Genomic DNA, 15,911 nt, shown 5'->3' on the forward strand with positions numbered 1-15,911 from the left:
AATTTGGGATAATTATGGGTGATAACTGTGTTTAAACCAGTGTCATTGCTTGCTAGTGGATTATACTGTATAGTTTAGTGTTTGAACAGATGCACACGCTGAGGTGACGCATTACATCATCAATATAATAATATACATCTTATTTGTTGCATTTTATAACCGTCTATAGTTGAAATGAACCAATGTAATTTAATTTTCACACACAAGATTTCATCCTGGTTTACTCTTATCTGTTCAGTGTCTTATGTCATGGCACATTTTTATTTGAGCTGACTGATGAGTGCAAACTAAAATCCAATGGAACCGCATCAGTAGACATTAACTGGTGAATCAGCTTCTGTGTCCTGTGGAAAGTAGTGCTGTAAGTTTTCTTTCTTTTATTTAGCTTTTCTATATTTCTCAAAGTATCCTTTGCCTTTCATCTCTTCCAAATTAACAGGAAGCTTTCTGGTTTCTTATTTTTTTGAAGTATAAAGGAGACTGGTTTTTAAGGTTAACATGAAACACTGTTTACCACGCATTTCACTTCCATAACGTGATTGTATTCTCAAATGAATTGAGGTATTCAACCTGAAAAAATGTAGGAAAGGATTAGATTTCTTCAATCAGAAATTGATGGGATCTTAAATGGTCAATTTCGATGTCATGTTGACTTGAAAGCTGCTGTGGAAAAATTTCTGCATTGCATATTTAAATGACAATAAAATGATAGTATGCCATTTCTTTATTTTAAAAATGCACTCTAATGCACAGTACACATTCCCAGACAAAAGACGACCAATCGTGGCAATTTCTGTGGCCGGGGCTCCTGAAAGGTGGTCCTACGTCTTACAGTGAGAGAGGTTCAAAGACAGCCATTGTCATGGTCTTGCGAACAAAGATAGCATAACCACAAAGTGTGATTCATCTTGCTCTTTTTGTTTACCACTAGCGCATGCTGATAACATTTTATTCTTCTATACTAACATGCGTTGTAGCCTACGATTCAATTGGTACCATCATCGTACAGTCTAAATACATGGCGAACCCGAGTTTATTAGATCCATGTGTGATTTGAATTGATCTTGTGAGATTGCCCAAATTGCAGAGTTTGTAGCAGGCATAATGCTTGGGGTCGGGACCATAGATATGTATACAATGCCACAACATTGTGCAGCTTATGGTTGTGAAAACGCTGAGATTTAAATTCCCGGAGAAATGGGATAACCTTTCACTGGTGAGAATTTGTTGGCTTGTGTTTTAGTATGTATGAACTCATTACTACAGGTTTTTATACTATCGTAATATTTTAATGACATGTTAGCTAATGCCTTCACCTTGCTGTATTGTGTTAGTTTAGCAAAATCATCTGCTGAAGTCTTTTGCATTCTCGAATTTTTGGATTTGACTGTTCCAATATGGGGGATGGCCCATAGAAACAGCCACTAATGAGGCATCTGTGTGTGTCTATATATATATATATATATATATTTATATATATATATATATATATATATATATATATATATATATATATATTAGTAAAGATTTACCAGGGGTCGCCAAGCTCACTCTAGTCTGAGGGTTACAAGTAGGGATGAAATGGTTACCAGTTTGATACAATTCCTTTTGAATGTTAAAATAGGGAACTCCTGGAAAAAAGGTTGGGAACCACTGCTCTAATGTAATAAAGACAGTTATGATAACAGGATGAATTATTTCGCCAATTATAGTCTAGCACCCTCTCTTTCTCTCTCTACACACTTGCACACACTTTCTCTTGGTGAGGTGTTGATGGAGTTTAGAAAGTGAAATCTCATCACTTTTCACTCACACACATTACTGTCTCGTCTGCTCCTAAATGTCCTTTTTTTGATGGAATCAGTGCTCGTCGGCGGCTGTTCAAAGAGCCTCATTTTATTAAACTCCCCTTCCAAAAAGGAACGTGTTATTGCTTAGAGTCAGAGGTTCCATTTTTATAGCTCACAAGCCTAAATAGAGAGCTCAGTTTTCTTTTCTTTTAGGTATCAATGTCATTTCAGATGTTTCTCCTATAATAATTTTGGAGAACTGAGTACGTGTACAGAGCTATACAGTTTAAAAAATGTATATAAAATGTCATTTGGAGAATAATTTGAGCTTATATTGAGATCTCTGACTGTTATTGCAGACATTGGTATCTTGAGAAATCTGAGCACAGTTTGTGACATGTTTAGATCTCTTCTGAAACTCTAAAAGAGACAAATATGCAATTTTTAGGGTATTTTTTCTAAAGGGAAGCATCTGATAAGTGATGGACTTAAGCAAAGGTCTCCATTTGGTCTCATTGCTATCTGGGAGAAACAAATGTGTGAAATCTGTAATTGTTTGAAAAGCACGTACATCTCTCTCTGTCTTCTCTCAGGAGCTGTCTGAGGTGAACTCCACACAGGTGAGGAGTCAGACGAATACGGCTCGTGTGGACGGACTACGGCCGGGCACCATGTATGTGATGCAGGTTCGAGCCAGGACTGTTGCTGGTTTCGGCAAATACAGCAGCAAAATGTGCTTCCAAAGCCTCACAGATGGTATGAACCCCCACGCCAATGTGTGTGTGTGTGTGTGTGTGTGTGTGTGTGTGTGTGCGGAGGCACTCTTTGGATCTGGGTGATTTCATTCCTTGAGCAGATTTTTTTTTAGAGTTGTGTCAAAAGAAACGCTGCACTATCTATCTATCTATCTATCTATCTATCTATCTATCTATCTATCTATCTATCTATCTGTCTGTCTGTCTGTCTGTCTGTCTGTCTGTCTGTCTGTCTGTCTGTCTGTCTGTCTGTCTGTCTGTCTGTCATGCTTTGTCTTATTTGTTCCTCCCAGCAAACTTTCTCATTCTTTCTAACACTGTCTTCACTCTCTTTCTCTCTGTTTTTTCTCTCTCTCACTCTCTCTCAGCGGAAGTGAGTGGATGTTTTTATTGTGTCTTAGGGCTCATTTCATTTATTAGTTCTGAAAACACACACACACACAAAGGAAACATTCAGTTTGTTTCATTTGGGGTGCGTTTTATTTTTTTCCAAGTTCAGTCTTTTTCTGTTTTGTTGATGATTTACATCATCATACATGTTGATAACTTTAAAATGAACAACAAGAAACATAAAGCACCCCCCCCCCCCTCTCTCTCTCTCTCTCTCTCTCTCTCTCTCTCTCTCTCTCTCTCTCTCTCTCTCTCGTAACCTCTGTCCATCGCTTTGGTTTGATTAATGGCGTTGTATCTGTATTCTAGCATATCCTGCCTGACGACTGTGCCAGGGACACACACACACACACACACACACACACTATGGATGCCAAGAGGGACTGGACTCAGGACAGAAAGACATCCGCCAGGCAGCTGGCTAGTTCCTGGAGCCACACACACACACATAGTTTACCTGTCCAGCTCACTTGCGCATCCATTTTTTAGGCTTCATCTTTTACATAACCCTCCTTGTCTTTGCTGTCAAATTGGTTTTAATATAACTGAACTGCACTGGCAATCTGGGACACACACACAAAGAGACACAGGTCTAATGTGTGAACATGGCCCTGTTGTTAGACAATGTGAAATATAGGGACCTATTTTAACGATCTGAAACGCAAGTATCAAACGTGAAACACAAGTAACTTTGTGGGTGGATCTCGGGCGCTGTTGCTATTATACCAGCGGGATAAATGATTCTTATGACTGATAAATCTAAAATGGGTTGGTCTGAAGTAGCTTCATTATTCATAGGTGTGGTTTGGGCGTAACGTGAAATAAACCAATCAGAGTGTCATCTCACATTCCCTTTAAGAGCAGGTGCGCTTGTTCCATGGCGGATTGCTATTATAACGGCGGATTTGCCAAGCGCACGCCAGGAGCGGTTCACAGGCGAGGTGACAGACGTTCTCGTCAGGGCCGTAAAACACAGAGAAGTGATATTGTTTGGGGATGGTAGAAACTCACCCAAATAAGCTTAGGTTAACGCCGCCTCTTTTCGCTGACCAAAGTCAATTGTGCTGGGTGCAAGATAGGGCCCATACTCTTACTTGACTATAATTTATGCATTTTTTGCACCTGCAATCATGCATTTTAAAGACACTTTTATCCAAAGTCACTTACATTGCATTCAATATATACATATTATCACTTAATGCATTCCCTAGGAATCAAACCCATGACCTTGGCATTGCTACCATATTCTACTGTTTGAGCTACAGTATATCCAGGATGCACACACTACACACATGCAACAAACACACAATGAACATAAGCACACACATCACATACACAAATATGGATACAACAAACTTGCATTTAAAATACACACTCAAAACATGCATGGCTTATTTGCATGTTTGTTGCGTGAGTGTGTGCATGATTTGTATATGCGTTTATGTTTTGCATGTTGCATGTGTGATTTACATGTTTGATTTGTGTTTCAGTTTCAGTTGTGTGCAGTCTGTGCATGTACTGCAAGTTTTGTTGTGTTTGTTGCATGTTCAGTGTGTTTGAGTATTTGCATGGCTTAAGGCCCTTGCACACTGAGTCCGAAATTCGCATCCGAAATTTTCGCACGTTAAAAAATAAATACGACCTCACGTTATGTCAATCACGCTTGCACACTGCCTCCGAAACTTTCGTCCGTCAAAAAAAAAATCGAATCAGGTTCGATTTTCTGCGCTTTTCGCGTCCGTAGCAAGCATTTTGAATGGTGTTTTGACAATTTAGAGCCACCGAATCACGAATATTCACGAATACGAAAAAACGCATGCGAAAATTTCGGACTTCAGTGTGCAAGGACCTTTAATTGTGTGTATTGCTGCATGCATGTGTTGGTTTTCTGTATTTGCAACACCTCAGTTTCAAACACCTGAAACTGGAACACAAAACAGTCCTGCATATCACACCAGCATGCAATACACATGCATAAGCATGCAACTAATTTACCCATGTCAGTATACATGAACAGACATGTACTCAAAAAACAGACGGACTCACACATATACAATACTGTTCATCACACAGTGCAGACAAATAGTATTTACACACTTAAACAAATTAAGTCAATATACAGATAGACAACGGTGATGTCACACTGATGAAGACAAAACTTCCTGTGCGTGTGTGCAGGTGTCTCCGTGCCGTCATACTCACTAAAGTAATTAGTGCCTGCATTTGCTCCGCGCCCGCTAACGGGTACATCCACTGGCATTCTGCCATGGCACGACATTCGTTACGACAATTAGCACCAATCACGGGGGAGAGAAGTCCACCTCACGCACACACACCTTCTCCAGAATCACAACACATGCTCTCCCCTGAGTCTCTCGCTCTCTCGTTTTGACAGCCAGGTGTAATGACGAAGAAATTATTCTGTTAAATGAGGTGTGTTTAAGCCCAGTGCTCATAGAGACTGCTCTACTTCCTGTTGGCCATTATGGATTTAGCCAGCATGCTAAGAACCACCATCAGTGCACTTGTTAAAATCTAGTATACTATGACACACATAGTAACACAGTCACACATATGCAATGTTTCAGTACACCGTTGTTCAAAGAAAACTTATTTGTGGAAAGTTACATGTCATTCAAAAGTTTGGGGTCGGGAATATTGTTTTAAAGTTTTTGAAAGAAGTCTCTGTTCACCAAGGCTGCATTTATTTGATCAGAAATACAGTAAAAACAGTAATATTGTGAAATATAGTCCCTGTTTACACCTGGTATTAAGATGTGTTTTGGGCGATAGGTTCACAAGTAGACGAGGGAGACACATTCCAGTTTACACTTGGTGTTTTAATCCATCTCTTTTGTCCAATTTCAAACACTTCTGTCCTGATTTCTTCAAGGGGGGGATCTATGGGCAGGTAAATGAATGTTTTTTTTTTTCAAATCTTTAAATCTAATGGACAAAATAAGCTTGCGTTCCCCGTAATGTTTACACATTAGGTCAGTGGGCAGAGAGAGAGTAGGTCTTTTGTTGCTGTTCAAACGCATTTGACCACATGAGCGTTTACACTAAGAAAGCAATCTGGTCAAATGCGTTTTCGACTACCCCTGGAAGTGGTCAAAAGTAGACAAGCTCAAAATATTTTGGACTCCGTTTACTCCTGTATTTAGCATCATCCACTTGTGATTGTATCGGCCAAAACGCATCTTAATACCAGGTGTAAACAGGGATGTAGTTCCAATTTAAAATAACCGTTTTCTATTTTAATTTTTTTATTTTATTCATTCCTCTGATGGCAAAGCTGAATTGTCAGCATCATCAGAAATCATTATAATATGCTGATTTGCTGCTCAAGAAACATTTCTTATTATTAGCGGTTTAAAGATCAGTTGTTTGAAATGTATCCCCGAACTTTTGAATGGTAATGTGCAAAATGCAACTCGTACATGGCAAGTTTACATACAATGCAATGAAATTCATTAGTTTTTCATGTAGCTAGCAGCTTTTTCAAGAGATTAGATCTGTCTGTCACACACGTAATGACAAATCATGATGTATATCAGTCTATCTTGCTCTATTCACCATGCTTCCTCTTGTTTCTTCCCCCCAGCTTTCTTTCCTATTCTATCTGATATTCTCTTTCTCTCTGTACCTTTCTATGTTTACATAGCTTCATGTAGCTAGCCACATTTTGTTTGTTTGTACTGTAGCTAACTATTAGTTAGCATGACTGCAATTTAGCTACTTAAAATCATGAGAAGCTTGTAGCTTAGCAAGCTACGGCCTCAAAGAAGCTTCTCCAAACCACACAGATGTTTCATGTGTGAGGATTTGGCTGTATTTGAACATCGAGAAAGGACATCCCATCCTCGTCTTTGTTGTTTTTAGATTGTAACGGTGGGATTTGCTGTGCTGATGGGCCGCACACTTCACTTACACACACTTCACTCACACACACTTCACTGGTCACTGTCATTCAGCTGTGTACCTTAAGTGTTTTTCCTTCCCTCTATTCATTCCATCTGTCCTTTTCCATCACTCATTCTCAGTTGACATCTGTCAGCAACAGGCATTAGTATTACCTGACCGCCGTGTTTCAGCACTTCCTTTTGTATCATTGTATCTCTCTATTATCCCTCTCTCCCTTCTCCTCTATTTCTTTCAAAACCCACACCTCCTCACAATTCTTCATTCTCCTATTCTTCCGTTTTCCATACGACTTTGTGCCGCCTCCCCCTCTCTTTCATTCTCCTATTCATGCAGTCCATGAAACGCTTCCCTGAATAGGTTCTCTTGAAATGTTTTGTTTACGTTCTTTCATCCCCTATTTCATCTCTATAGGCAGTGGCCATTTCAGTTATTTCTGTAGCCTAATGCATCCTGTCTCTCTCTGTCTAGACGACTATAAATCAGAGCTGAGGGAGCAGTTGCCGCTGATTGCGGGCTCAGCCGCGGCTGGAGTGGTCTTCATCGTGTCTCTGGTGGCCATATCTATAGTCTGTAGCAGGTGAGTTCGCCATTATGGAGCCAGACATGTGGCTGCTGCATGTGCACGCAAGGACAGAAAGACATGAGCGAGTTCAGACTAGCTAAATGTGTTCCCGGTTCATCCTTTTACTTAAAACGTATGTAAAAATATACATTGTAAAATATCTGCAATGGAGTCATATACCAAGGCTGCATTTATGTAATCAAGAATACAGTCAAAAACAGTGATATTGTGAAATGTAATTACAATTTAAAAGAACTGTTTTCTGATTTAACATATGTTAAAATGTAATTTATTCCTGTGATGGCAAAGCTGAATTTTCAGCATCATTACTCCAGTCTTCAGTGTCACATGATTCTTCAGAAATAAATCTAATCTAATATGCTAATTTGCTGCTCAAGAAACATTTCTTATTATTATCATCAGTGTTGGAAACAGTCTTGCTGCTTAATGTTTTTGTGGAACCGTGATACTTTTTTTTTTTTCAGGTTTTACTGATTAATAGAAAGTTCAAAAGAATACAATTTATTTAAAATGTAAATGTTTTAACATTATAAATGTCTTTAATGTCATTTTTGATCAGTTTATTGCATCCTTGCTGAATAAACAATCCATTCCTACGACTTAGTAGTAGGTCAGCACATTTTACTAATTCGTTCCCTTGATTTAATAAATTGTGGCCAGGTTGTCATAACTTGCTCCCTTCTTTATGTTAAATCAAATCTAGAGAACAAACTAGTGGCTGTGTAAAACACAGGGACCAACTCCTTATTTGTGGGAATGAATTGTTCACTCATGGCCACGACATATGTATTTACTTTGGGCTCCGGACCAGTGATCTGTTGGTGTCATTCCATGTTTCAAATCCCATTGGTTAGAGTCAGTCTCAGGACTGCCACTAGCTCTCCTCAGAGCGCAAGCATCACCTCATGCTGATAAATTGGTCTTTATATAAGTTGGTTCTTTGCTGTAGGGGAACGTTAATGATGAGTGAGGTGATGCAATTCCTGTAAATAGTAAGCAATTCATGCTTTTAATCCACCAATAAAAGGAATTGTATATAATAAAAAAAAGCAAACCAGAAATTTAGATCATAAAGCTTTTGAAAGGCCTTTTCTGTGCCTAACTATTATTGTGATATTAATATTGAATATAGCACCCTAAATGACACACAAAGGCAAAGCCTACTGCGATTGGTCACTTGGCATAACATGTCAATCAAGCGGTCTCTTCCTGACTTGAGAAGGTGGCTTTTTGCCAGAATAAACTGCCATTTGGCCCGAATTGACTTCCTTTTTGTATCCTTGACAACACCAGACCACCAAAACAACTATTCTCAAAGAATGTCTGTGACCTACAAAATACCTCTGCCCCACTTAAAACAGCGAATAAATGTTAGACACTTATAATGTGACACAATAGGGGCTTTTGCACTGGGTAGTTCTAGCAACTAGCCACCAGGGTTGTTCCCTGATAACTAATGGCTTCCTTTGGAACATTTTCCTGGTTGCATTCGTAAGTGCAAGTGATGTAAGCCACGCTTGCGACTTTTATTTTGACGGTGCGGCAGACCTTTATTTTGACAGCGCTGAGAACGCCAGACCACACATTGCTGGCATCATCCATGTTCATTAGTTTAATACGTTATTAGATAGAACTGTTATACATAGAAAGTAGAGAGTATATGAAAAGTTATTAGCGTATGCCATGTGGTTGATGTCTAGTGTTGCTAGCCGAGCAGAAATACATAAGTGTTTTGCTTGGCCCGCTCAAATTTGCGTTGGATTTTCTCCTTAGCATAAAGGTAACTGTTTTCCGTGTTCGTAGAGTTATTTTCTGGAGTAAATATATAGGCTATAATCTGTGTGTTTACACAACTTTAAAAAAAAAAATGGCGGGTGCCGGTGGTTTGCGTGCCTTCGGCCAATCAGCATACACGAAAGTCACTGGTTGTTCCTATAGTGCTGGTTTAGACCCTACTCTGAAGTAGGAGCTAAATTAGTTCCTCCAAAAAGGAGTTCCTAGAACTAAAATCGTTCCTAGTTCCTGTGGTGCGAACACGTCAAAATCCGGGTACTTTCGCCATTAGTTCCAGGAACTATGAAAAGGTTCCTCCGGTGCAAAAGCCCCTATAAGGCTAACCCTATAAGACTCAGACACTTGTTTCAGCCAGCCGAGCAAATCCAGATTATATGTTTTAATTTTATTTTCTCTCCCCATTTTTCTCTCATAGGAAACGAGCTTACAATAAGGAGGCTGTGTACAGTGACAAACTCCAGCACTACAGCACTGGCAGAGGTGAGCAAATCACTGTTAATGCTGACGGACATCTTTGTTTTATGCTCAGCTCTGCCCTTTCCTCTGGGGCAAACCCGACCTGAAAGGGGTTTTGAATTTGAGCGAAAGCAAACAGAGAGGAAAACAGAAGGATAGAGATGTGAGGTTACAGGAAATGCCGGGGGATGCGGTGAAACGGAGGAAAGGAACGAGGGATCGCTCCAGGCCTGTGCACTTTTTAGAAGCTGACATTAAAAAGCTTTTCCTACCTGTATACATCCCATAGCCCTCCAAGAAGCTTCAGGCTCATTAGGAACTGAGAACTCTCTCTCTCTCTCTCTCTCTCTCTCTCTCTCTCTCTCTCTGTCTCCTTGTAAGCAACCTCTCTGAGGATTCGGTAGGCGATCTGCAAAACCAAATTTAATTAACATAAGTGCAGACGAAAAAGTAAACAAATGATGTGACAGCCAGACTTGCACATCAAACAGACAATTTAGAAAGAGGAAAAAAGAACAGAGAACTGAGACTGTGAGAACATGATCTCGTTGTGAGGAGAGATATTCAGATAATTACTGTATCAAAATTTATTCAGTCTTGAATGTCAATGCACACAGTATGAGCTAAAAACTAAGAGAAAGACTCTTGACTATGAATATAATTGGCCAAAATGTCACAGACATCCTTGGGTTTTCTAACATTAGCATTATTAAAACTTATTTAAGGTGTTGGAATACAGAAGTGAACTTCATCAGTACTTTCAAACTTAATCCAGCAGGACATTCTTATGAATTACCTCCAGCACCAAGGACAGAATGTCTTTTGCAAAAATGGAACCACAGTTTCTACAAAAAAAAAAAAAAAAGTTAATAATTGCTACAGTTAATTTTAGTACTGTAAAATCATAATATATAATATTCAAAGAAGGAGTGTTATTTATTTATTCATTTATTGACAGTAGTATAGTATAGTAGTATATAGTAGTTGTTTTATTGTAGTATTAATGACTATGGTGTTTGGGTAAAAACTGGTTATCATACTGCTTTTTTTTTCATTATTGTTATTTATATATATATATATATATATTTGATGACATACAATTATTAATATTATATGTCATCAAATAATTATAAAAATAAAAATATTATTGTCTATTAAAATGAGGGACAGTGACCTCATATTCATTTAATACCTCACTAACTGTTTTAATAACTACTTTTACATTTCTTTCTTTTTTTCATTTAGAGGACACTTTTATTCAAATTGCAAGCATAACACATGTCCCCATAAACTGAAGTTGAATTTGGACATGAAAATTAAGGACATCGACCTCATATCCATTAATTACTCTGAGCTATTTGGACTAATATCCATTTACTGTTTCTAATGAAGGATATTTTTAACGCCTGCTGTTTTGATGTTTTACATTTTTGAGGTCGTCTCACCAGAGGTGTATTTATTGTATTTCAAGAACAGACACATCTAAAAATACGTCTATCTATCTATCTATATGTCTGTCTATCTATCTATCTATCTATCTATCTATCTATCTATCTATCTATCTATCTAATCACTTCTATTGTTCTATCACTCAATTCTATTGTTCTGTCAGGACCACTATCGTCAAATATGACTGACAGTTAGCATACAGTTTGTCAAGAACTCCCTGTGCATCCGTGCAGCCTAGCATGGATAAGAGTAGCAATAACCCCCCTTAGGGTAAACAGAACAGAACCAACATGAATCTATTGCAGATGTCATTAATTCAAGATCATTAATGTGTCACAGCTCTTTCTGTAACTTTATTTTGCCGTTGTCACTAAGCTGGAACCTGGTTACAAATGAAACATCCACCCCTCTCTCTCTCTCTCTCTCTCTCTCTCTCTCTCTCTCTCTCTCTCTCTCTCTCTCTCTCTCTCTCTCTCTCTCTCTCTCTCTCTCTCTCTCTCTCTCTCTCTCTCTCTCTCTCTCTCTCTCTCTCTCTCTCTCTCTCTCTCTCTCTCTCTCTCTCTCTATAATGAGCACCCTAAGGATCTGAAAGACTTAAATTGCTGTGAATGAAGAAAAATGAATGCTGGACATAAAATGGAAATATTGTTTTGTGTAAAATATTGATTTAAAACTTAATAGAGCCTTGCAATAGTGAGGCACCCATAATGTGGCAGAGTCATAATGGAGTATGCTTCATAACGCATGGCTTTTTAATACCAGAGAGATAGAGAAAAATCATCTTTCACCTGAGAGATCAGCGAGATGCAACTAATCTGATCTAAATAATGCTTACACTGTGTCAGACGCTCCGCATAAGAGCACAAATGGGCTGATGTTCTCAAAGCTTCTTAACCTGAGACAGATCCTTTTATGTATCAGGACGCATCAGACACGGCTGTTCTTTCAAAGCTCAGAAACAATGCGATTACACAGTCCAGGGGTCAGGCGTTTGCAGTGTGCATGAAGTGTATTAAGATGCTCCTATTCACAAACCAAGATTAACAACACTAAATGGGAAAGACTACAGTAACTCATGATCAGAATTCGGATGTTCTACATCTGCCATGTTGTTACTGTCACGTGATCTACCAGCGTCAGCTGCGTTGCTTCACTTCCATTCAAAAAATCCTCTCCCGTGGCCTCATGGGACAGTAAAGTGTCCATCAAATGCACACTTCAGAAACTTGACAGAAGCAGTAAGTCATCCGAGTACTTTTCACCTACTGTTTTTTGAATGTTTTGTATTTGGACATGCTATTCTTTTGGCAAACTTTTTTTCGCATAATATACAGTAGGGGAGTATTTGATTTTGGATGCTGTGCAAGTGTTTGTCCTCAGGGGCTTGGCCAGAAGTGTCTGTTGTTCTATCTCACAGGGTTTTTAGTGTCCAGGTAGAAGTGATGCATTCTGGTCTCTCTCTCTCTCTCTCTTGATTCTCTCTCTCCTGCGGGACTGGGGTTCAGTGGAGTGGCAGAGCAGTTGGCGTTCCAGGCACGCACGGATCAAGTGGCTATGAAATATTAACATATATATTTTTATTTCCCTTTCTCAGCCATAAGAAACGAGTGGAGCTGTTACGATGCATTACTCCAGAGGACGAGGGGAGATAAACTGTTTGCTATTTGAGTTATTGATGAACGAAAGACGCATTTCTAAAATTAAAGCACTCTGTAGGTTTGTGCACGTTGTGTGTTTGAAATGAATAATTCAACAGACCTTCATGACATTTTTTCAGCTTAAAGGGTTCATATCATACATTCCTTTCATCAGTTTTTCCCCCTGATGTCCACTTAAAATGTTAGTAAAGCTTTGAAATGACTAGGGACCTTGTTAAAATAAACTTTGACTTTTTGCTTCTAACTGCAGGATCCTTTAGAAGGATCTGCAGAACGGCAGGTGCTGCACACACTTAAGAACAGCACAACATTTGAAAGACACTTGTTAGTTTTGTGATGTTATGGAATAAGAGCATATATTCTGCTTCATCCTCTGGTTTCTGATCACTGAATAGCCATGGTTGACGTTCAAAATTTGATTGGATGTATTAATGTTGGTCACATTTTAGATTAGGGTCCAATTCTAACTATTAACTAACTATTATGTATGACTTTTTCCTCAATGAACTCCCAATTACTGCTTATTAATAGTTAGTAAGGTAGTTGTTAAGTTTAGGTATTGGGTAGGATTAAGGGATGTAGAATATGGTCATGCTGAATAAGGCATTACTATGTGCTTTATAAGCACTAATAAACAGCCAATATCCTAGTGATATGCTTGCTAATAAGCAACTAGTTAATCGTGAGAATTGGACCCTACACTAAAGTGTTACCTACGTCTGATGTCAAAAGATCTCAGGATGAGCCTTTATTTACAGCATACCTTTTTTCTGTTTGCAGCATAAATGTTTCTATTTCTCAGCATAAATTATTTGTTTGTACTGGAAAGTAGGGCTATTAATCACATCCAAAATAAAAAGTTGTGTTTAATTAATATATATGTGTGTAAATACACATTCTCCAGACCTGAAAAAAATAACTCGACATACACCCATTATTGTCAAAAAAGCTGGCAACAAAAGTGAGTACACCCGAAGTGCTAATAGCTGTACGTCGTTTAACCATGCAAAGCCACATGTCCTATTCATCATATTCATGTTTTTGTCTGCTTGACAGGACCATACAAATGTGTGTATCTTGTATTAGAGCAGTTACAATTTGTGCTCTGAGTACAATTCTCTCATACTGACCACTGGATGTTCAATATGGCACCTCATGGCAAAGAACTCTCTGAGGATTTGAGAATTAGAATTGTTACTCTCCACAAAGATGGCCTAGGCTATAAGAAAATCGGTAACACCCTGAAACTGAGTTACAGTTCTGACCAGGGTCATACAGAGGTTTTCCAAGACGGGTTCCACCCGTAACAGGCCTCGCAAGGGTCAATCAAAGAAGTTGAGTCCTCGTGCTGTGCGTCAGGTGCAGAAGCTGGCTTCAAAAAACAGACGCATGATTCCTGCTAGCATTGCTTTAGAGGTTGCAGAAGCGGAAGGTCAGCTTGTCAGTGCTCAGACCATACGCCGCAGTCAGTTTGCATGGCCGTCGTCCCAGAAGGAAGCCTCTTCTGAAGCTGGCTCACGAGAAAGCCCGCAAACAGTTTGCTGAAAGCAACCTTTCCAAGAGCATGAATTACAAGAGCATGAATAACCATGTCCTGTGGTCTGATGAGACTAAGATAAACTTGTTTGGCTCAGATGGTGTCCAGCATGTGTGTCAACGCCCCGGTGAGGAGTACCAAGAAAATTGTGCCTACAATCAAGCATGGTGGTGGTAGCATCATGTTCTGGGGCTGCATGAGTGCTGCTGGTACTGGGGAGCTGCGCTTCATTGAGGGAAACATGGATTACAACATGTACTGTGACATTCTGAAGCAGAACATGATGTCCTCCCTTCAGAAACTGGGCCGAACGGCATGATAACGACCCCAAACACACAACGCCAAGATGACAACTGCCTTGCTGAGGAAGCTGAAGGTGATGGAGTGGCCAAGTATTTCTCCAGACCTGAACCCTATTGAGCGTCTGTGGGGCGTCCTCAAGTGGAAGGTGGAGAAGCACCATGTGTTTAACATCCATCAGCTCCGTGATGTCATAATGGAGGAGCAACAACCTGTGTAGTTCTGCTGAACTCCATGCCCAGGAGAATTAAGGCAGTGCTAGATAACAATGGTGCTCACACAAAATATTGACACTTTGGACACAGTTTTGACATGTTCACTTAGGGTGTACTCACTTTTGTTGCCAGCTATTTTGACAATAATGGGTGTATGTCGAGTTATTTTCTGAGGACAGTAAATATTTACTGCTATTCAAGCAGCACATTGACTACTCTACAATATATCCAAGTTTAAGTCCTATAGTATTGTCCCCTGAGAAGGTATACTAAAATGTTTGCTTGAATGTGAGAGGTGTACTCACTTTTGTGAGATACTGTATATATAATATAAATTATATGTAAATATATATACAGTATATACATGCAAATATTTACATGCATGTTTGTGTATTTATATATACAAAATAATTATACACAGTACACACACATATATTATGTAAACACATTTATTTTATTTCGGATGCGATTAATCCTTTCACAGCCCTACTAGAAAGAAAGTTTTAACTTGAACTATGTTTTCATAGTATGTAAAGCTCTTTTATTTCAAAATTTAATTTCCATTTGCCATTTAATTTCTCTGGATATGAGACAATAATAATGAGACATATTTTTGAGTGAATATTAAGTAAGAAATAATGTAGGACAGGGCTTGCTTTTTTTTTTTTTTTTTTTACATCTATTGATATTTGATTGACTGTCAATATGGTTGTGTTATATTATTTATTAATATTATTTTCCCCTGCTCACATGGCATTGAAAAAGAAAGAACAGCTGATTTCAGCAATCAAGAAAGTAATTATTTGTTCATGATTTTCAAGATCATGAAAACCCACATTTCTTCTTTATAATAACATGCACTGTTGAATCATGCACAATACAATTCTTCATTATTTTTTAAGTAAATAGGGTGAATCTTGATACATTTCACAGTGTTGTCTGGACTCTATAGGGCTGTCAGTCGAGTGTGTGCAGGATGGGTTATTATCGTGCCGGAAGACTTGAATGTCTCTTGGCCTTCCTGTTACGCTAGGTGACATTCCCTGATCTCTCCGCCCTT

At 38.8% G+C, this 15,911-nt stretch overlaps 1 protein-coding gene across 1 annotated transcript in view; it reads left to right on the forward strand.

Moving 5' to 3' along the window:
* ephb1 (EPH receptor B1) overlaps window positions 1–15,911 on the forward strand; it is a 225,201-nt gene that overhangs the window by 185,330 nt on the left and 23,960 nt on the right. Inside the window, exons 6-8 of the mRNA XM_079876294.1 lie at window positions 2,384–2,546; window positions 7,328–7,436; window positions 9,652–9,716. Of these exons, the coding sequence (XP_079732420.1) occupies window positions 2,384–2,546; window positions 7,328–7,436; window positions 9,652–9,716 (337 nt within the window). The remainder of the gene's footprint in view (window positions 1–2,383; window positions 2,547–7,327; window positions 7,437–9,651; window positions 9,717–15,911) is intronic.

This window comes from Squalius cephalus (genome assembly GCF_949319135.1).
Source record: "Squalius cephalus genome assembly, chromosome: 7".
In the NCBI taxonomy this organism is placed as follows: domain Eukaryota; kingdom Metazoa; phylum Chordata; class Actinopteri; order Cypriniformes; family Leuciscidae; genus Squalius; species Squalius cephalus.